General features: G+C 33.1%; 1 protein-coding gene across 1 annotated transcript; it reads right to left on the bottom strand.

Moving 5' to 3' along the window:
* Nucleotides 1-706: 706 nt before the first annotated feature.
* LOC117911599 lies at nucleotides 707-4,814 on the bottom strand. Its single transcript, XM_034826033.1, has 4 exons — nucleotides 4,578-4,814; nucleotides 4,355-4,493; nucleotides 2,268-2,576; nucleotides 707-1,034 (listed from the first exon to the last, which is right to left on the bottom strand). Exons 1-4 carry the CDS (start codon nucleotides 4,691-4,693, stop codon nucleotides 918-920), a joined length of 681 nt encoding a protein of 226 aa, XP_034681924.1. The 5' UTR covers nucleotides 4,694-4,814; the 3' UTR covers nucleotides 707-917.
* Nucleotides 4,815-21,505: the final 16,691 nt, after the last annotated feature.

Here is a 21,505-nt window from a genome sequence, read left to right as displayed (position 1 = left end):
ATTTCTAGCTAAATATAAGCAGATGAATATTATATTTAATGAAATATGCTATATTATATTATCCTTGTTTGATTTGCTAATTTTTTTTTTAAATGAAATGAAAAATATTATGTTTTTAAATTTTTGTTTAAAAATTAAAATTTAACATTCTAAATTTTCTATTAAAAAATATATTGTTTAGTATTATTAAAAAATTGTTTTACAATTTATAATTTAGTAAATAATTTTTTATTTCTATCAATAATATTTTGGATTGAAATACTTAAAATTTATATTGTGTTATTAAATGTACAAAATAATTTGTACATATTAAATAATTCATATCTCAGTGTGATTTAATGATATACTTTACACATTTTTTAGTTTTTCTATGAGGACAAATTAAATTTTTTTAATCACGTTTATTTATTTATTTTTAGAAAATAAATAATCTAGAAAAATTGAAAATAAATAGGAGTAAATTTATAAAAATCTCATATTATATCAAATCAATCAAATATAACCATGGATATATATATATATATATATATATATATATTTAAAAAATATTTAAATTTACAAATGATTAAAAAAAATTATAACCATTAAATAAATCATTTTTATACTCTCTTTTTTTAAATAAATGAATTTATTTAATTACCATTTTTAATTAAATAAAAGATCCTTTGCTATAATATAAAGGATATATGGAACATTCCAAAACAGATTGACAAAATCTTGGAAACTTCCTATAATTTAAGTACAAATACAAAATACATGACAATTTGCCACTACATGAGAGCCAGAAAACAGCAATTGACAATTTGGTTATTAATTTTACCCTACAAATTCAATGTTTCAAGAGTTAAGATAATCCTTCAAGAATCATCTCCATGGAAGGAGTAGGACCTGAAAATACCAATCACAGCCTGCTGTATTTAAAATCTAGAACTGGTGGGGATTCTCACAGGCCCAGCCCCGGGCATTGCAACACTCCGCTTGCGTCTGAAGTATACAGCTGAACCACTAACCAGCAATAAGCACACCATAATACCCTGTTCAAAATTGTTCAAATTATATGTCAGACTTCAAAATGAAAATAAATAATCAAGTTTTACTTCACCTGAGAAAAAGGCGTCTAGAGGATCATGGAAAAGTTCAAAGAGAGGAGTGGAGAACAGAATGGACCAAGAACAAAGTACAATGGCAACAGAACCGAAAAGAAAGGAAAAAGGAATTCATAGGGGTAAAAACAGTTGATCTATCACTCAAATTTATGAACTCTTGGGATACAGAAAGGTAGGCTTGTTTATCAAGCAAGTTAAATAAATCCTTCAATCAAAGAGTTGCAGCCATGATAACAACAGAGCTAGAACGAAGTTTGCTTTTATGCTTTCTAGGGGTTCAGTTTAGTTTTAGTGCATACACTTCATTTATTTGTCTTATTGAGTTCCAGCCAACTTTACATTTTATACCACAATTAGATACTATGATTTAGGTTTAAGACTTGAACTAGTAAGCTTTTTTTGAAAAAATATTTTGTTAAGAGTCAGTTTGGATACAATTTCTGTTCTATTTTTAAAAACGAAAAATAACAGTAATTTCTATATAAACTACAAGAACTCTCCTTGAGGCTTACATTGAAAAATTGATTTATTAAAAAAAATTTCCTACCTCAAATTTTGAAATTTTTTAAAGTTATTTTTAAGGATATAAGGTAAGTTTATACATAAGACTTTCTCACTTTCATGTAGAAGTTTCTATTTTAAAAAAGAAAAAAATAGAAAATGTATCCAGACAAAAACCTACTATTTTTGTTTTCAAGTTTTATTTCTTAAATATATGTCAACTAAAAAAATATGAATATAAATCTTCTTGATATTTCCTATGTGCATGACCACGATATGCTCCCAATTTTACTTGCATTTCTTGCCATGAATTCCACAACAACCAATGTGCCACATTTATGCCATGTTGGTGAAAGCTTGATTTACTATGAATATTGGATTTTAGTTACAAAACATGAATCATTAACAACATTAATTTGGGAGACTTGGGGATCAAGACATATGTATCAGTGAAGATATGGCAAATGTATTAGCCTAAAAAAATATTCATGGCTACGATGTTTGTGAGTTGTTGTTTAATGATCATTACATCATGCCATGTTAATGGGATCTAAAAAGCATGAATAGCATTGTTCTTTAGTATGATTTTGTCAAGATAACCAAGTGTTCAAAGGGCCAGACAAATCACAAGAAGAACAGATTTGGAGAACATTAACATACCTCAAAGCCAAGTACCGACAACTTCTCTTCATTTACAGGTGGTATACAGCTCCTATATGTAATATATGCCTTCAGACCATCTTCTAATGTGGATGAATCCTCCAATAAACTTCTATGTCTTATTGAAGCATAGAGTTTTTCTGCTTCATTTTGCACTACATGTGGTTTTATTTTCTTGTAACTGTTTTCTAGGGCAGATCGACTATTTGGTGATTTTTGGCTCTTCCCTTTCTTTGAACCATCTTCAATTTCTACACATTTCAGAGGAATACGGTAGCCAGTTTCACTGCAGCGATATTTTACATCATTCTACAAGGATACATATAATCGTGAAACTCAGTATAAGAAAACGACTTAGATGAAGACAAGACGCTTTGAAAGAATATCCTAATATGACATCATAAGGTATATGAAGTTAAACAATAAGCTGAATCTAAAATGATATGATCATTTAATACCAAGAATTATGCAGGTGACTTTGATTGACCATATTTTCAATTAAAGATCTTTGCTTCCTTCTATCACTAATTTTTTGTTTTGTCTTGAATAATATTCTTCTAATGCAACCAAGATTTTTCGTACAGGTAGTTGACTATTTGCTGTTGTCTTTTTTTTCCCTCCTTTCTCTTTTCCTTTGAAATCTAAGAAAATTGAATGATGCCTTTAGTATTAAAAACAAATACTAATCCTGAGAAGCTGTTTAAGGTGCCAATCAGCTACAGGACCTAGTCTGCAGATTACAACTCTCAAAGATTAAACTCCGGAATCTTTTTTTAGTGTCCTAATCAGGGCATATGATCTGAAGCAGGAAGTCATCATAGGGAATACTAAAGGCAAGAACAAAATATCACCACTAAAAATAGTTATGATGGCTACAAGCTTTAAGGTTTCAATTTTGTGGGTGGTAATAGAACTATAACTAACCTCTCATTGCTCACAGGTTCTTGTTTTCAATAAATATTATTATAGCTGATATCTTTTAACCAAAAAAGTTGTCTATATGTACCAACAACTAAACTGAACCAACATAAAAGTTAATGGTAAAGAAATAAAAGAAATCACAAATGTCCTCCCTCAGTTTCTAAGAAACATATATTCAAAGCATACAGTCCAAGAAAACTACTCCCACGCAATCTTCTGCCCTTCACTATCAAACACTAGTCATTTAAAGATAATCAACAATTAGCAAACAATATTGACAGCTAAACATTTCTAATGCAAGTAATTGAATAAGAGTGAGCGAATTCCATCCTAATAAGAAGTTATTAATGAACCAAATTTATAAAGGAAATAAAGGGAAAAATTCCTCAATCATATAATCCTCATTTAGCCAACTCTTGAATGTAAAACAAGGGAAGCAAATCAAAGTCTATAAAATACCGCTGAAATTTTCATAAAGCAGGGCAAAATGAGATCCCGTTACAAGCAACCTTATCTTTAAAATAGGAAGTGATTATTTTTGTTGTTATAAGGATAATAAAGATAAATTAAGAGTAATGAAGTAGGTGTCCTGTGGAAATAGAATCAGTCCACTGTGTTTTACATAAAATTTGAACAATCTGTAACTAGACAGTTTCACTAGGAGATGCTCATAATCATTGAGAAAAAATTGAAATAAGCACATTCCCCTAAACAAGGGCTAACAAATCGAAATGAAAACAATTAAACACTATACAAAGCAAGCTGAACTCTTTTAAATCCCATGTAATGCAAAATAAATCATAGGGGTTCGATTTCCACATGATACACAAATGCCCCATTAAAGTTCATCCTGCTATACAAGATCACTCGGAGCATTTCTCGGATGCAAAGCAGGATGGAGATCTACTATACTAATGTGAGCCCCTTAATTTCCCTTAAAGAAAATTTTGATTAGGTTTGTATTTTTGTTCTGATAAACCTCTATGTAAACAAATCGGCATGTAATTTCAAACACAATTTTGATATAATAAGCCTCGTATAATTCAACCAAAATGAGTCAAAAACATAAACTAAAAACAATAGTACATAAGAAAATGAAGTGGCATGGATCAAACACAAGGGAGTAGCTTAAATTTCATATATGAAGAAGGGGAATTATGAGAAACCTTTTCGGAGTATTGGCAAGGAACGCAGGGACCCGAGATAGAGCAATCGAAAGTGGCGTTACTGCCCTTTGGGGTTTCTCTGAAACTCAGCAGAACTCTCCTCCCAACGGCGTCGTTTGGTGATTCAGATCTCCCAATCCTGCGCAAATAATATAGAAGCGAAAAAAAATGAAAATTTAATAAGAAGAGATGGGATGATCAGAGAGAGAAATTGAATTGTTACGTTTGGTGCCCTTGCGAGTGATGTGAAGATCGGGAGACCACTCCCATAGACAAAAGGTGGATGATCAGAATCCACGCTGCTGAACTTGAACGCGTCATGCCTCTTTCTTTTGCCATTTCTCTTCTCAGCCTCTTTCCTCACTGCATAGGGGTTTCTAATTCACAAACAGCCCCTTCTCTTTCCTCTGTGTTCCACCTCCATCTGTTGCTCTAATTTTCTTCTTATTATTTTCTAGGGTTAAAGCATTAGAAAGCGTCTGTATATTTCTTTTTATAAAAGATATTACATAAAATATTTATTATATTAATATATCACTATAATAGTAGATTTTCTCATAAAAAATAAAAAAAAAGAATATCTTTAAAATATTTTTCATTATGATGAAAAATAGTTATAATATAGAGATGAAATTACACAGACAAGATGTGATACATCACACTATAGGGAAGAGCAAGAAATGCTTAACAAAGCTAATTATGGTATAGTGAATGATTGTGCAAATTCAACACTTTGATAGGTTCTTTGAACCCATCTTAGTGAATTTGAGTGCTTATAATTCATCCAATGCCTATGCTTATTGTCAAGACTTTAAATTTTGCATTTAGTGTGTTTTCCTAGTATTTGTAGTTTTTTTTTTTTTTTGGAATAATTTGGCTTGAAAAATTCATAAAATGAGGTAGTCATGGATGATTATCGAGGTTTAGATGAAAAGGATTTGAGAAACTTGGTGAAAATCGAGAACTTGGAAGAGCATAGTGTTGTACTAATTAGTGCACAAGTGCATGTAGGCACACTTCACTTGTGCTCACTAGTCTTTCTTCAGCATAATTGTGCATAAGTTCTAGGTAGGAACTCAACACACCCACTATTAGTCTATACAAGCACAAGCACCACACAGAGCCAAGTTTGAGTTAGCATAAGTCTACATACATCATCTACACAAGCGCAAGCTTCATCAAGTCTTGCACACTCTTTTGCATATTCATCTCCATGTGAACACCAACCCTTATCACCAACTCTTCTATAGATGAGTCCCTACATGCATACTTAGCATAACCTTTGTGCACAGTCTTCTACTCAAGCATACCCGCCTCAAGTTTGCATACACAAACTTGCACTTTCTTAAGCAAAACCTTGTGCACACTTGACCAACTTTACCTAAGACTGTTATTCTCAAACCAACTAGCTGCTTCTAAGTACTCTTCTTCTGAAAATTCTATTAGATTAGATTTGGAAGGAGCTTAGGGAAAAAGGAACTAGGGAGAATATTTAGACACTAACATTCATTCAGTAGAGAGATGATAAATTATTCATGCTGGAATTGATTTTCCATGAACCGGTGTGTGGGGTGAAGCAATAGGCTTAACAATGGAGCTAACTTGACAATGAACAAGCACCTGCAAAACAAAAGCTTACCTTAGGTATTCCAAGAGAGGTTTCTTCAATGGCAAAGTAAGTCAGGTTATTGAATATAAGGAAAGTTTTGAGAAAGGGCACATACATGTTTCCTATTTTCTTTCTCTATTCATATTCACTTAAGGGAAGAGAGGCAATCTCTTGCACCTACTACTTTTGTATACCTACCACCTTCTATGATGCATAAGGTGTAAGCGTCCTGTCGGTGATGGATGGTAGAGGTTGCAAAGAGTACTTTTTTTACCGATGATGACCAATAAAGGTTGCATGAACAAAGCCCTATTGCTAAGGTGATCACAATAAGAGTAAGGATGGTTCCTACATGAAGCATACCTCTTGGTTTGCCTCCAAGTTTGGCCACAACCTTTGAATGAGAATGATAAGGTCTAGTTTCCGCATACACCTTGATAGCTTTTGGTCTCCACAACTACCTCATTTTTCTGGATGATATGATCGGGTTAAGCTAAAAAAATTCTTTGTGTGGCCTTCAAGCGCTTTCCTTTGTCAATGTACATGGATTTAAGGTTATTTTTCCAAAACTCAACTTTCTTTGGATTCCTTACTACACTTTGAATTTTTCAACGTTCCTAGCAAGGGTTCTTCTGTGAGTCATCATCCATTTCTAGAAGTTATCCATAAATATTTGGAGTATGAAGCCTTGACAATGTAATGGTAAGTTTCCCTATCGCTATATTTCCCCTTTTTGTTTGTTCTTGTTTTGTTTTATTGTTTGATCATTTTAAAATTTTTATTTTTATTATTATTATTTTTTTGTCCCCCATGAGCTCTTTCTACCCACTTTAAGAGGGTTTAGGAAGGTCATCTTTGGTGGTGTTAACCTTCTTACAAAGGAAGAGGTACTCTACCTTGTAATGAGCGAACACATCACTAAGGCCATAGTTCCACACTACGAGTTTGGTTTGTGTGCAAGGACGTAGTGAGTAGGAGTCCTTAGGTCACATGGCATAATCCCGTTGCCTTTTAAGGCATTGTTGGGAGAATTCTTTCCTTGGATGCCAACTCCTAATGAGAAGCTTTTTTTGTGTTTCATGATAATTGGCTACTTGATTTACAATGTTCCAAGATCCTATCTATTTGACTCGACAATCAAAATGCCTAATTAAGAGAGTGGAAAGGTAATAGGAGACGTCTACAAGGAGTCTACCCTCTGCTCAAGGTGTGTCGTTGAGGTTGATTGATGCTCTTTTAATAGACAAGTTTTGCACTCAGTTTTCCATCATTGACACTACAGGCATTCAACTCCCTTGTGACCTTATCAAGGCTCTTTCAATTGACAAGTCTCTAGTTGGTACCATAAATTTCACCAATGAACAATTTAATGCCAGGTTAAGGTATTCGTTGCCATCTTTCTTAAGGCAATTTCTCCTTTAATCCCAGATTCCTCTAGTTCATATACATTCAATGTTCATTCAGATCTTAATGGGTTATAACGTGATGAATTGGTTGTACCGACTAGCTTTACCCTACTAGAGGTTCTCTTCATCTACACCATCAAGCTTAATTGGTAGGAAAAATTTTTGTTTTTCACCCACAACCACTTTTGCAATTTGTTACCAATTTGCCTCACTCCAACAAAATGTGGGTTTTTGGGAATGTCATTGTGATTGACTAATAGGAGCTTTTGGAAGGTGTACCTAAAAATAAATTTGCTCTAAATCATACGCTCAACTTTCTTAGTATTAGAGACTAAAATTCCACTTTGTTTCCATTTACTTTTGTATGTGGCTACTTCTAACAAATTGACTATGGATTCTTTTCTTATTTTCTATTATTTTATAGATTGAAAAAAAAACTGAGGGAAGTTGGTGGAGTGGGTTAATGAGGTTGCTTTTGACAAGTTGAACCACTTATCCATGATATATCTTTACTAGAAACATTATTATTTACTATTGACAAACAACAATTTAAGCGATGTGCTAGTGCACTCAAAGCCCATTGTTTTTTAGATCATATCAAGGATTGCTCTAGTTTGCTTAGTTGTCAGCAAGCAATTCTCCTTAAAAGACATTGGTTTTTTTTGTGTTGCCCGAGCTATCGACTCAAAGGGCATTTTTAGGCAAGTTAAAGGCTAAAGCGCAATATCTGACCACTCACACCCATCCTTTAAGCCTTAATGCTCAATTGAAGAGCTCATGTCTTGCTCTCTACCAAGAGTCGTGGTTTAGTTGCTACAGGAGCAACTCTTAGGTGGTGTTTGTTTTTTTGGCTTTTTGCTTAAAACAATTTAGTTTTAGAATTTAGGTTGTTTGTTTTTCTACTTTTTCATGACTTATTATAAACTTTTTACTAAATAGAAAAAGCCAAAATATGTAGCTTTTTCTAAATAGAAAAAATAACATAATGATTTTTTTTACTTTTTAATACTTAATAGAAATAAAATACTATAAAAACAAACAACCTAATATTTAATATTATTAAGCATTAAGGTTCTATTTAGAATTAAGTAAAAAAAACAAACACCACCAAAGACTGCATCGATTTTATCGAATTAATGGATTTAAGAGTCATCTATAGAGAAAGGCTTAAGAAGAAAGCAAAAAAGGGGAATCTCGGGTTTTTCATTTTAGTTGTTAAGAAAGAGTTATTTGAGGACAACATACATTCATTCGTTAAAGGCTTTGTGTCCAATGCAACGCCTCTAATTATCACTACTTTAAAAAAAACTAGTTTCTCCATGGTAGAATCAATAAGTTTAGTGGGCTCAAGCATGGGTAGCATTTTGTTCACCCGTCCTCTTAAAGAGACCCTTTATGTTGTGTTAGTGCAAAACTGTGTGCCTGGTCTTTGGGTTCGCAAGGTATCACTGCCCAACTAGGTCCCATCGCCTAGCAAGGAAGAGTTCAATGCAGTAATGGCCCGATTTCCATGGTTTGTGGATGATGATTTCACTACTTGGAGCTTAAGTAAGGTGTAACCCCCTCCTTAGTAGGTTAAAGTATCCTAAGTTGAACTTCCAGGCCAATATTTCGATTGATGTTCCTGTTCAAGCCATCGAACCAATGTTCGCTTTGTGTAAAATGAACACCTTCATGGTAGGGGTGTGCTTCTTCTTTTGTTTTATTTGGACACCCCACTCTTAGTTCTTAGATATGTCTGGGGGTGAGAAACCTACACCATCAGCTCATACACCTTCACATTTCGTTGAATGCAATACATCGTATATGTGCTTATGTAGCCACTATGGCTCCACACCTTAAGGCATCTGAGGGATAAGTTGTAATATTGGAAGTCAAGCTCACGTTTGAGGTGCAGTTGAGGTGAGCGTGTAAGAACGAGTTGAGGCTTAACTATAAAAAGACCGCCTAATGGTTGAGTAAGGGTTCCTTATTTTTTTAGCGTTAAAAGGTCATTGAGGCCCTTGAAAATGCAAATGTGGATTTAGAGAAAGAAATCAAGGCTTTGGTGAACCAAAATTAGGAATTAGTCATTGACTTCCAATGCCAAGTGGACAATATGTATTTCTTATGCTATTAGCATTGCATGGAGAAAAACAAGATCACCCATGATGTTAAGTTAGACGAAGAGGATGGGACTGAGGGTACGTCAATGGGGAATGACTAATTTGAGACTTAGCTTATCAATATCTTTGAGTAGGTTGAAATAACCTTTAACTTGCCTTTCTTTGCAAGCTAAATGATTTTGTAAACTCCTTGAGGGGTTTTATCTAAGACACTGGATTTTTGTACATTTTTAGATAAATTGTTACTCTTTGATTAACTTATATTTCTTAAGTAATTTCTTTTTGAATGTGTGTCTTTATTCAAGCTCACATCTATTCTTCCTATTATTTTATTTTATTTTATTTTTGTTGAATTGGTGTGTTATGCAAGAGGTCTTTTGTTTCTTAAAGCTTTTGAGCTTGGCCGAGTGGTTGTTCAAGGTGTCTTAGCGTAAAACTTGTTAGGAAGCCTTACAAGGCTCTTATATTAGAATAGAGTCCTTAAAAGTATGACATAATAAGACAAATTTTGGAATTTATTATTTATTTAATGACATTCTAGTTTCATTTTTATTTATTCTTTTTATCCATGTATTATATCTTATGAGCATTTTGGCTTGACATATCTTACATTATACATGACTTGGATGGATTAAGAGTTACATGGAAAGTCCAAGTCATGGGTTCCTTGCAAGTAGATTATTTGCTCATAGCCTATTCATTGAATTAGTCAATTCATTTAAGGTTAAGTGCACTCTCTCTTAATTGAAGGGATAACTAGTCTTGTTCATTGGGATGGGGTTCCTATGGTGAGTGCATTAATGTGTATTGTTACACATTGGATAAGACTTATGGTGTCATGATATAAAGTTATCAAGTAGTCATGAATTTACCAAGTTGCTATACTGTATTGTCTTTCAACCTTAAAAGAATATTAAGTTTGTGTCAAAGTTTGTAGTGACTTTGACTTATAAGTGAGATCTTAAAGTGATCATATATTCCCTATGAATTTGGTCACTATTGATGAAAGCTAATAGAAACTGATATTTTCAATAAAAACACTAACATCTTATGAACTTTGAGATAGTGTGTTTCTTTGAGTGATTTTGAGGCAGTGTGTTCACGTAAACTATGGTCATAGTAGTTCCTTAAGTGGAACTTGACATAAACTCTTTGTGAGCTAGGACATGTAAGTTAATCATACAATAGGAGGATCTGTAACTCAAGGATGATAGACGTAATCTTGCAAGGCTAACTATATTCACCTTTAATAGATTACAGACACTAATTCATGGTGAGATTATATATAGTGGATAGTAGGTCTTAAATCTAAGTATCTTGTGTCTCGTTGTTATTTATATAGGATACTGCAGTGCAATTAACTTCCTATAGTGGAATATTGAATCAACTTTAAAATTGAATTTTGAGGGAGCCAATACTTTTCTCTAGGTCTCAATGGTCCTTATTCAAGCTTATATTTTTTTATGGCATGGTCTATATTGGATTGGTTATTGGTTCACTTATGTGGATAAGAGCATTTTGATAAATACACAAGGTTACATAAGAGTTAGTGAATAGTATCTTTAGATTGGACTAATTGATTAAGTGAAACCCAATTTGTTTAATTAATTAATTAGAACCATTTCTAAGCTAGATTAAGTGATCTAAGCCTAAACCTAAGATAGACTTAAGTCACTAAGCCTAAAGGAAGCCTATAAAAAGCCTTTTGAGGATTAGGGCTTCAACTTCTTTGATTCTCCATTCTCTCCAATACATTTCATAGAAAGAGAGAGTCATAGACCCTTTAAGATCTCCACTATCTGAGTACTAAGATTTAAGGATGAGTCATTGGGTGAAAGATTGTTGAGTTTGTTAGACCATCTACATATCTACAACAATCTTTGTTGACATGAATCGATTTGGGAACATCTAGAACTTGGTAAGCACTCCAAACCTTTAATTAGATCCTGAAAATTGTTTTGATATGCATATATGCTTCTACTCGCTAAAATTTAGTTGGCTTAAGAAGCATATAGTTAATTAGATCTAAGACCAGGAAACGAAGTAATCTAGTATTCCCTTCAATTGGTGTCAGAACCCTAAGTTAAGTTTGGCATGCTAGAATCTTTCTAAGATATGTTTACCTTTGCTTTGCAAGGTATGTTTATTCATCCTATAACCTAAAAGGGTGGTTGAATGAATAATTATTAATTGTTCATATATTGAATATTGATTTATTGGATTGTTGTTTTTTGTTTTTCTAGATGGGTTGTAAACCCATAAGGGGTATAAGAGTTTTCTTTTGAATATAAAAATTCGTTTTTATTTTTTTTTATTTTCATAGATTGGTTGTAAACTTTGATTTGAAAGGAACATAGGATTTTTGAGTTTCCATGTAAAAAAATCATGTTTTTATCAATCTATGTAACCCTTAACAAGCATGGAGACGATCTAGTCATTCAAGAAACATCCATGGTGATTTCCTAACTAGTAAAGGGTAAATTTTCTTATGTAATGGCAGTTAGAGAGGAATTGGAATACCTTTTAGATTGAATACTACAATGACAACGCTCAAGCACTAACCTAATCACTTGAGTGATCATCGAGTGCTTAAGTGCACATCTAACACCATTTAGCGCTAAAAGTCTTTTAGAAATCTAGAAAATGTTCTAAGGCTCATGGTGGCTAAAAACGCAGCTTTTAGGGTTTTAAGATGTTTTTTAGGGTTCTTTATAATTCCTAACCCTAATTTGTGTTGCATGAATATTTTTATAATTTCATATTTTAGAAAATCCAAATATTTAACGTTGACAAATATGTAGTAGGATACCTAAGGCCATGAGAATCTTTTTCCTTATATTTGTTATTTTATTTCCTTATTTTGCAATTTTTTTTTTTTTTTTGTATTTCTAATTTAGAATGAGATTATGATTCCTTTAAACAATCATAGTGGAAAGGATAAGTGGTTCTCTAAGCTTTTCTCTCTAAGATAAGAAGAACAACACTTAGGTGGTTCTTCATGATCTTCTATCTAAGAAGGAGAATAACATGAAAGATTCTTCAAGCTCTTTTACCTAAGAGAAGAATAACAATAATGGATAAGGAAAGTTTTTTTTAAAAATGAATGAGAAAGCAAGCTCAAGGGCTATGAAAATTGTTTATTCCTTTTACACAAGCATTCCAATTTTAGAAAATAAATAAAGAATTTGGAAAATCTTATGATGGAAAATTTATTTTATGAAAGGTTACCAAAATTACAAGAAGTTTTTTTTTTTTTTTCAAAACATTAAATGGGAAAAGGCCATAGGCAAGCCCGTAACCTCTAAGATCAAGCTCATCTTGATTTTGGGACTATCATTATCCTAAAGATGGGGGGATCCAAGAACTCAAAGGATACAAACTATTCTACTTGGACAAAATTATATATGTTTGTAGTAGGAGTGACCAATCCTAAAGATGGAACTCTTCACTTAGTAACATTAATATCAAGGATCTTGGTTATACACTTAACTTAGATATGAAGAGGTAGAATCGCCTAAAGTGGCCCCATTTACATGAGCTAAGGGTTAAACATAAATGTATATTAATTAATACCTTAGAATAAATTTTAAAGTTTAAAGCGAGTTGATTAACTAGAGAGGATTTCTATCTAGTAATTGTAATCATGAATTGCCTGAAGTAAGTTTGATCCTTATAATACTAGGATATCTTGCATAGATACATGTAGTTTGAGAAGACTACATATTTACTAAATTTTACCAACTTACCTTGGATACTCATTTTTTTTTATTTACTATTAATGCATGTAATTTTTTTTATCTATTACGGATATCATGTCTTTAACTGAATCACCTCTATTTTTTCTTTTAACTAGATCTAATTATAGACTAAAGAACATATTGAATATAGTATTAGTTGTAGATTTATAGCTATTTATTCTTTTTTAAACATAGCAAAAATAAAGAGAAATGTATCAAAGGTGGCTTAAGATGGATCAAAAGACCAAGTGTCTTATCCTTGAGTCTTTTGATAATGTGTTGCAACAACAAGACATGTCTATTGCTACAACCTATGATATTCTCTTTAAGTTTCCAAGGATTATCTAGAGATAAAGGCAATTTAACTAGGTAGGTTACCCTTAGGGCCATTATGAACACCAAGATTCATGTGATCTTAGAGACCTTACCAAATTCTTTCGAAATGGCTAAAGGGATTCTCAAAGATTAGAAAGACGTTCATATGGAAGTTAAAGGTTCTTCAGGTTCTTTTACTAAGAAGAAGAAAAATAACACCAAATAAGGAATGTTCAAGAGAATGAATAAGAGAGCAAGCTCGGAGGCAATGATTCCTTTATGACTTTTTGGGATATTGAAAAAGGAATGCCCAAACTACCTAAGGAAAGACAAATACACTTTGAATATATTGTAATGGATTTCATCAATTACGGTGAATAGATTCCAAGCTCACTACTTGTAATTAATTATAAGGTTTTCAACAAAAGAGAAAGTTACATGATGAGTATGTTCCTATCTTAACTTTAGTTTTTTAACAAGAGAGAAGGTTACTTGATCAGTATGTTCCTATCTTAACTTTAGTTGCAAGATTAGTTGTGTAGGATAGTAGAAGGCTTCACCTCTTGTCATATATGACTTATTTATTACTTTTATTTCTATTCTATCTTATGTTGAAAATTATCAAGTCCCATTAAAAAGGAAAGTACGTAACCCCAATCAAACATAATTGTGGCATCGATGCCTATATCATATGAATTTAAATAAGATCCAAAAATTGGCTAAGTCTAGAACATTGCATTCATTCATTCCAAAAGACTTCACAATTTGAGAATCTCATATAGAAGGTAAAATGACCAAGAGACCCTTTACTATTAAAGAGATTAGAGCCAAAGAATGTTTGGAGTTAGTGAATAGTAATATGTGTGAGTCATTTAATGTCTATGTGCATAGAGAGTATGAGTATTTCATCACCATAACTAATGATTACTCTAGGTATGATTATGTTTACCTTTTGCATAGGAAATCTGATGTCTTGCATTAATTCAAAGAATTTAAGACGGAATCGAAAAATAAGTTAGGTAAACACCTCAAGGCATTTCGATTTGATTGAGGTATATGATACATATTAAGTGAGTTTGATTCTCTATTGAAGGATCGTGGGATTATATCCCAGTTGATTGTCTTTGGAACTCCACAACAAAATGAAATAATAGGACAAATGAATCAAACTCTTATGGACATGGTGAGATCTATGATGAGTGTTTCAATATTCCCTACATCATTTGGGGATATGCTTAAGATACTACAAAATATCTTCTTAACCTAGTTCCATCTAAATTGATACCTTTGATTTCTATAAAGATGTAGATGGGTTGTAAACCTAGTTTACACCATGTTCACATATAAGTGTCCAACATATGTGTTGAAGTGAAAGGTAGTTAAGTTGAAACTAAGGTCAGAAGTTTGCCAATTTGTAAGTTATCCAAAAGGAATGAAGGTTAATACTTTTATAGTCAAATCGATCAGAAGGTGTTTGTTAGTACAAATGCTAGATTTTTAGAAGATGACTATATGATAAGTAATAAGTGTAGTACTAAGGTCAATTCTCGAGCATTAGATGAGACTTTCACAATAGCATAGAATAATATGGATCAAGTACTGATTACTACTCAAAAAGTGCTATTTGATAGCTTCTAATTAATCCTTTTAAGCACTTTTGAGTAGTAGTTAGTGCCTTTTAACCCAATTAGCATGTTAAGGCCCCTTTCAATCAATACTAATCAAATTGTGTAAGTTTCGGTGTTTTTGTTAGTATTTTGATCACCAAAGCATTATGAGATTGAGGAGAGTTATTTGGAATCATTGGTAAGCAATAGGAAGCTCAGAGGCATGAAGAATCAGAGCCTTGAAGCTCTTATGCCATAAGCAAAGTGGAAATGCAAAGGGGAAGCAAAGAGGATTCAACCATGGAGCACTCTTGATGACAGTCACTGCAGCTAGTTTTGGAGCACTTCCTGATGTTCAATTTATGCATACAATATGTCATTTGAAAGCTTGGGAAGTCAACAATCCAATGCCTCAAACAGTGTGCAATTTGGATCTGAAATGAGGAAGCTACAGCCGTTGGAAGATAACTACTCCAAGCTGAAGGAAGGAAGACTTCAGTAAAGTGCTGCGAAATCACCATTCTTGTTGCGGAATGGTTTCGCAGCCTTTTTGCACAGTGCTATGGAGTTCCCCTGAAGCTTCACGCCGCGATGGAAGCCAAACACCTCAAGTTGGAAGTCCACTTTGCAAAGGTGTTGAAGCAGCTGGTTGCTATGAAGAAATTTCGCAGCTCCTCTTGAGTACCTGCGAAATTTCGCAGACCTCATCTTTCACCTGCGAAGTGGTCCTTAGTGCTTCCTGATATTTGTAACCGACTCTTGGAGATATTTTTCATTAGATTTTTGTTGCTTAAATGCCTAAATTCTCCTTGTAAGTCACCAATGATAGATTTCCTTAGCTTTTAAGTTAGGAATTTAGCAAAATACCTTGGGATAGCTGTACTTGGGATTTTTGGTATAAAAGGGAGCCCGAGGAGCCTGTTCTGTGGGTGTTCTGGTTGTTGAACCTTTTGTAAGTTTGAAAAGAAAGAAATATAAAGAGCTTTAGCTCTTTACTACCTTACATTCTCTCTTTGTATTTTAATATTTTTACTAAGTTATGCACTCTCTGAGGAGTTTTCCCCAGAGAATGAGTAGCTAAACCTCTTAGTTCCTTGGAGTTAAGGTTGCCGGGAAAGGTTTCAAGTGCAAGAATCAGAAGCTTTGTGGTTTCAGCTATGAATGAAGAGTAAGTGTGTCCCGTGAATGGTTTCTAATGTTTTTAGTTAACTTAAAACACCTTGGAGTCACCTGGGCCAACACTTGGTAAGGCAAGTGATCTCTAACCATGGAGATGCACTAGTTTACCCCTTGCGAGCCTCTGGTAGGTGACTTGAAGGTAGGATTTTCTAGAATAGCCAACACTTGGTAAGCTTTTGGACTCTTAGGAGACATCCATTAGTTACCTCTTGCGAGCTTTTGACGGGTAATCCAAGGTTAAAGATCACCTTGAATGGTAAAGGCTAAGTGAGAGGCTCAAACCATTGCAAGTTGCATCAGTGAGAGAATTAGAGCTGAAACCCATTAATGGGAAGCATTTGTGCAGCACCTGTTAGAGAATTGACTTTATGTTAATTCTCTAATGTGAGGAAGTGAACCAACTGACCGGAGCTATGATTTTGCATGAGGAACCTCCCCTGTATACCTGAATCTCCAAGGAATGCTTTTCTTCTTAAGTTATTTTCATCACTTGTTGTGTTGTTAATCTAAGTCCAAACCTTTTTCAACCAAAGTTTGTGTTTTATTTCTTAAGCTAATCTTGAAATGAAACAACACCAATTCACTTTGAATTGGTATCATTTTTTACTTGAGTGTCCTTCCCAGTGGAACGATCCTAGAGCCACTATGCTATAGTAGCTTTGTATTTGCTACCCTAGTTCATGGTGTTATAGGTTAAAAATTTTGTTGATTACACCTGCCATCAAGGAGCACCAGCTGGACATACATCAGCTGAGACACCAATTAGGCATGAATCAAGTACCAATCATTCTCATTCTCATCGTAGTGGGGGGATTGTTATACAAGAAGACTAATTCATGTTTTTGAGTGAGTCTTTTGAGATAATTCTAGAAGAACATGAAATTAATACCATAGATTATGATGAAGCAATAAGCTATATGGATGCACATCTTTTGTAAAAAGATATGGAGGCAAAGTTAGAATATTTGTATTTTAATCAGGTTTGGGAGGTTATAAAAATACTTAAAGATATAAAACCCGTAGGGTGTAAGTGGGTCTATAAGAGGAATAAAAGAGTAGATAGAAAAGTTAAGACATATAAGGCTGATCTTATAATGAAGGGTTATAGTTAGAAACCTAGTTTTGACTATGAGAAGACTTGCTCGCCTGTAGCCATGCTTTTATCCATCAGGATAGTCTTGTCCATTGCAACATATCTTGATTATGAGATATAAAAAATGGATGTTAAGACTACATTCTTGAATGACAATCTTGAGGAGAGCATTTATACGATGCAACTAGATGGTTTCATAGTAAATAACTAAGAGCATATGATATGCAAGTTGCATAAATCCATTCATGGATTGAAACAAGCATCCTATTCATGGAACAAATGTTTTGATTAGACAATCAAAACTCTTGATTTTGATCAAAATAAGGATAAACCTTTTGTGTACAAGGTGTAAGAAAGCATGGCGATCTTTATGCTCTTGTATGTTGATGTCATTCTACTCATTGGTAATGATGTAAGGTAGTTATTAGTCAAGATCTGGTTGTTTATTCGATTCTAAATAAAGGATTTAGGAGAAATATAGTATATTCAGTTCCAGATCGTCGATTCGATCAATCAGACTGTCAACCAGAGCCTAAGTTTGTCCAGGTCGTCATTTGGGTCGAGCAGGCGGATTGTCACAATTGCACACAATTGCATAAAACATCCTAAAGCTACATAATGCACTAGACAGATAGCGACCTACATTATTTCCATCAAATTCCAATGTGGGACCAATGAGAGAGTGACTTAAAAGTTCATAAAATATAATACAACATGGAGATTTGATCCAATGACTTGAAGGTTATAATACAAGGGTAACAACACTCCACTATTTGGACTTCATGTTAAAATTTACAAAACATTTAAATAACAAGATTTCTTTCAAAATTTTTATAATAATAAAATCTAAATAATATAAGTAAAATAATATAATTTTTTTAAAACTATAAAATAATAAGATATAATGATACATAACTTTTAATATATATATATATATATATATATATATGTAAAATTAAATAACTTTCAATAAAAATCTTCACACTTAGATATTATATATGTTTTATTTAATAAAATGTTAAAATATTAATGCATCTATATATTTAATTTAATAACATTAAAGATGAAAAATAAATATTAGTGATTTTTAATTTTTTTATATATATTTAAAATTTTCCATAAATATTTTTAATTTTAATAATATATAAATTATATATTTATGATATCACTGGTTTGACCATAAGCCTGACTAGTGAATCGTGAAGCATAACTTTTTCTTTTCTGATTCAATTATCGATTTGGTGCAGAAAATATTACCATGCATCACCAAATCCAACACCTATAGTAGTACCTAATCTCCCACCACTACACCTCTTCTCCTTGTTGCACAGTCAAAAGTTTTAGCGATAAAAGAGTTTGAAAATTAGTTTGGTAGAGTAGGGTTTTCTTTTTCAATGGGAGGGCTATTTTGGCCCAAAACTCCTGTATTGACTTACAATACACACAAGTTGGGGCATTTTACAAGTGCTAGGTTCTTTTCTTAACTTGAGAAAGGACTTTCAATATGTTATTCTTCAATTCTGGGACAGTGTGATTCTACAACAATGATGTGTTATTGCTTTGAAATATCATGATGGTTCGACCTTTACTGGAACACAAGGCACTCACTCCATTGATCAATCCATGATGTGGTTACTTGGAATAATAATGCCTTACTAATAGAATGGATGTTGGATATGCTGGGTATTAGAACAATGACATAGATAGTCAACCTCCCAATCAGTGAAATACAAGAGTAGAAACTACTCATTCCATTTATTAACCATGGAAGTGTTATTACACTAGAGTGATGCCATGCTAGATGCTGGAACAACAACCCATTTTCTTTGTCCTTTCACAAGTAGCTCACACACGTCAATATTATAGGCAAACCCTTATTGATCAGTTACATTGTTACTATGAAGATTTTAGTGTTGGTTAAGACTTCTCCACCCTTCTTTTAATACTACATCGGATAATGAGAATTATTTGGAACAAAGAGTTGGTCTAACATGAATGAAGAAGTCAACCATTATGTTCATCATTCAAATGAATGAAGAAGATGAGAACAAACAATTAGGCACTTCTCCATTGATGACCCATGAGTAGCCTATGTTAGTCCTACTCTAGAAGGATAGAGAAGACTATCCTGTTTGGTAGTGGAAAAGAGAAACAATTACGGAGCTGATTGGTTCTTTTTCTACGTCTTCTGCGCCTCTTTTGTGTCATCTTTGTTTCTTATTTAGAGTGGTAGGTTCAATTTCTTGACACTGATCATGGCCTTGATGCCCTCCTCGACTGTTGCTCACTTCCTTCAACTCTCTCTCATGCTTTCTTTAATTGGAATCCTCCTTTTTAAACTTGGTTTTTGTTGTTGGCTGTGGCAATCATGTGGGCTTGGTTATTCATGGATCTAGTGTTGCAATCTTTCTTCACAACTTACATGCTTAAATTATTTTCTTAGGCATACTATTTCCCAATCACTTCCTTATTCGTCTTTTTTCCTTTAAATCCTCTTTAATTTCAAATTCAAATCTTTATCACCTTGATATGTTTGATGCGTAACTTCCCTAATTTGTTTTAACTTACCATTTATCTAAAAAACTATCATTCAAGTATTATCTTAAAAATGATTATCAAAAAATTACTTCAAGTGATCCTCTGATTATTTAAAAATGATTTAAAAAAACCTTATAAAACCTTATCAAATACTTTTTTTTTACCCGAAAACACTTCTGTTCCCCTTAAAATCATTTTCAAATGACATTTAGAGTTTGTTTAGTAGTGATTCTAAGAAGTGCTTTTAATATTTTTAATACTTGAAATTTTTTATCATTCAAATATTGTAAACGCTTTTTAGAATTACTTCCAAATACATTTTTACATTTTTCTTTGAAATTACTATTAATTTAATATTAAATTGAAAAAGTAAAAAACTGAAAGAATAATTTCTCAACCACGGCCTTCATCCTTAAAATTATGATGTCGATAGTCTTCCCTGGATACTATACGACAAACCAACAAATGCAATTCAACAGCTTTTGGACTGGGGGCTTGGCCAAGAAAGTCGTATGTTTGGTAACCCCAATTCCACTCCTTGACAACTTATAATTTTGGTCACTTCTTATTGGACCAACACTAAAAATTAATAAATGGATTTGGGGATTTGAATCCCGATCAAGCGACTAAGTTATAATATAATAAGGACAATTCTATAATATTAAATCAATATCTACCAAAAATCCAAGTTATTGAAATTGTACGGTGGAATCTAAGTCATTAAACAAAATATAAACATATGAGATTATAATACAAATAAACAATATCAAAATACAAACAAATTGAACCGTGATTTAATGAAATGAGATTAATATACAAAGTAATGATACTTATAAGCGGTAGCCCCCGCCCGCCCCCCCAATTGCATATGTAACACCACCAAATTACTAATGTTTTTTTAAGTAGATATTGAAAAAATACAATTCCATACAATCAATTAGCTGAAACTCAAACCTGATTACAGTTTTAATTCCTTGTTTCCATCTATCAACATCAATTATTAAATGTATTATTGAGGTAATCTGTGTAAAAGATACCTTCATTTCATGAGAACTTTTTCAATGCAGGTCACGTGGGATCACCCCAACTTTTATACACCGTTGAACCATTGAAATAGGGGCAAACTTCACATCAAACCCAAGACGTTAATTTGTTCTCATCCACCCCTGCACCCAATCTCTTCTAATTCATGACCGTATAGATGCAAAAATGAACTATTTCCATCGCTTTCAGCCTCCCTTTGTCATTATAACCTGCACAAGCAAGTCCCCTCAACCCATGTTATAGGTTATTCTTAGTATTATTGTTTTTCCTTTCTTAAAAAATCTAAGTTACATGGAAAGAACAGGCATTTTTTCTATGGAAAAACTGCCCTGGTACTGGTTACAACAACTCAGACCCATGTTATGCGGAACAACAAAGCCTGCTACCTGAATTTTGATCATTTAACTTTATCAAAGTAAGGTTTCCAACATGGGTTATGAGGATCCCATGGTGCACGTTCCCCACACAACCTACTATGGGTAACAGAAACAATTGAAAAGGACTTGATTGGCCGAGTT

The sequence above is a fragment of the Vitis riparia genome, chromosome 1, assembly GCF_004353265.1.
Source record: "Vitis riparia cultivar Riparia Gloire de Montpellier isolate 1030 chromosome 1, EGFV_Vit.rip_1.0, whole genome shotgun sequence".
Taxonomy (NCBI): Eukaryota; Viridiplantae; Streptophyta; class Magnoliopsida; order Vitales; family Vitaceae; genus Vitis; species Vitis riparia.
This window is presented reverse-complemented; position numbering and strand designations above follow the sequence as displayed.

Bases quoted from the DNA above. Each gene is read 5' to 3' on its own strand.
- LOC117911599 (XM_034826033.1), bottom strand. From the start codon at position 4,693: ATGGCAAAAGAAAGAGGCATGACGCGTTCAAGTTCAGCAGCGTGGATT. The intron at 2,577-4,354 runs GTTTCTCATAAT...GTATCCTTGTAG, and splicing joins CTTGCCAATACTCCGAAAAG to AATGATGTAAAATATCGCTG. The intron at 1,035-2,267 runs GTATGTTAATGT...AATTTTGAACAG, and splicing joins TGTCGGTACTTGGCTTTGAG to GGTATTATGGTGTGCTTATT.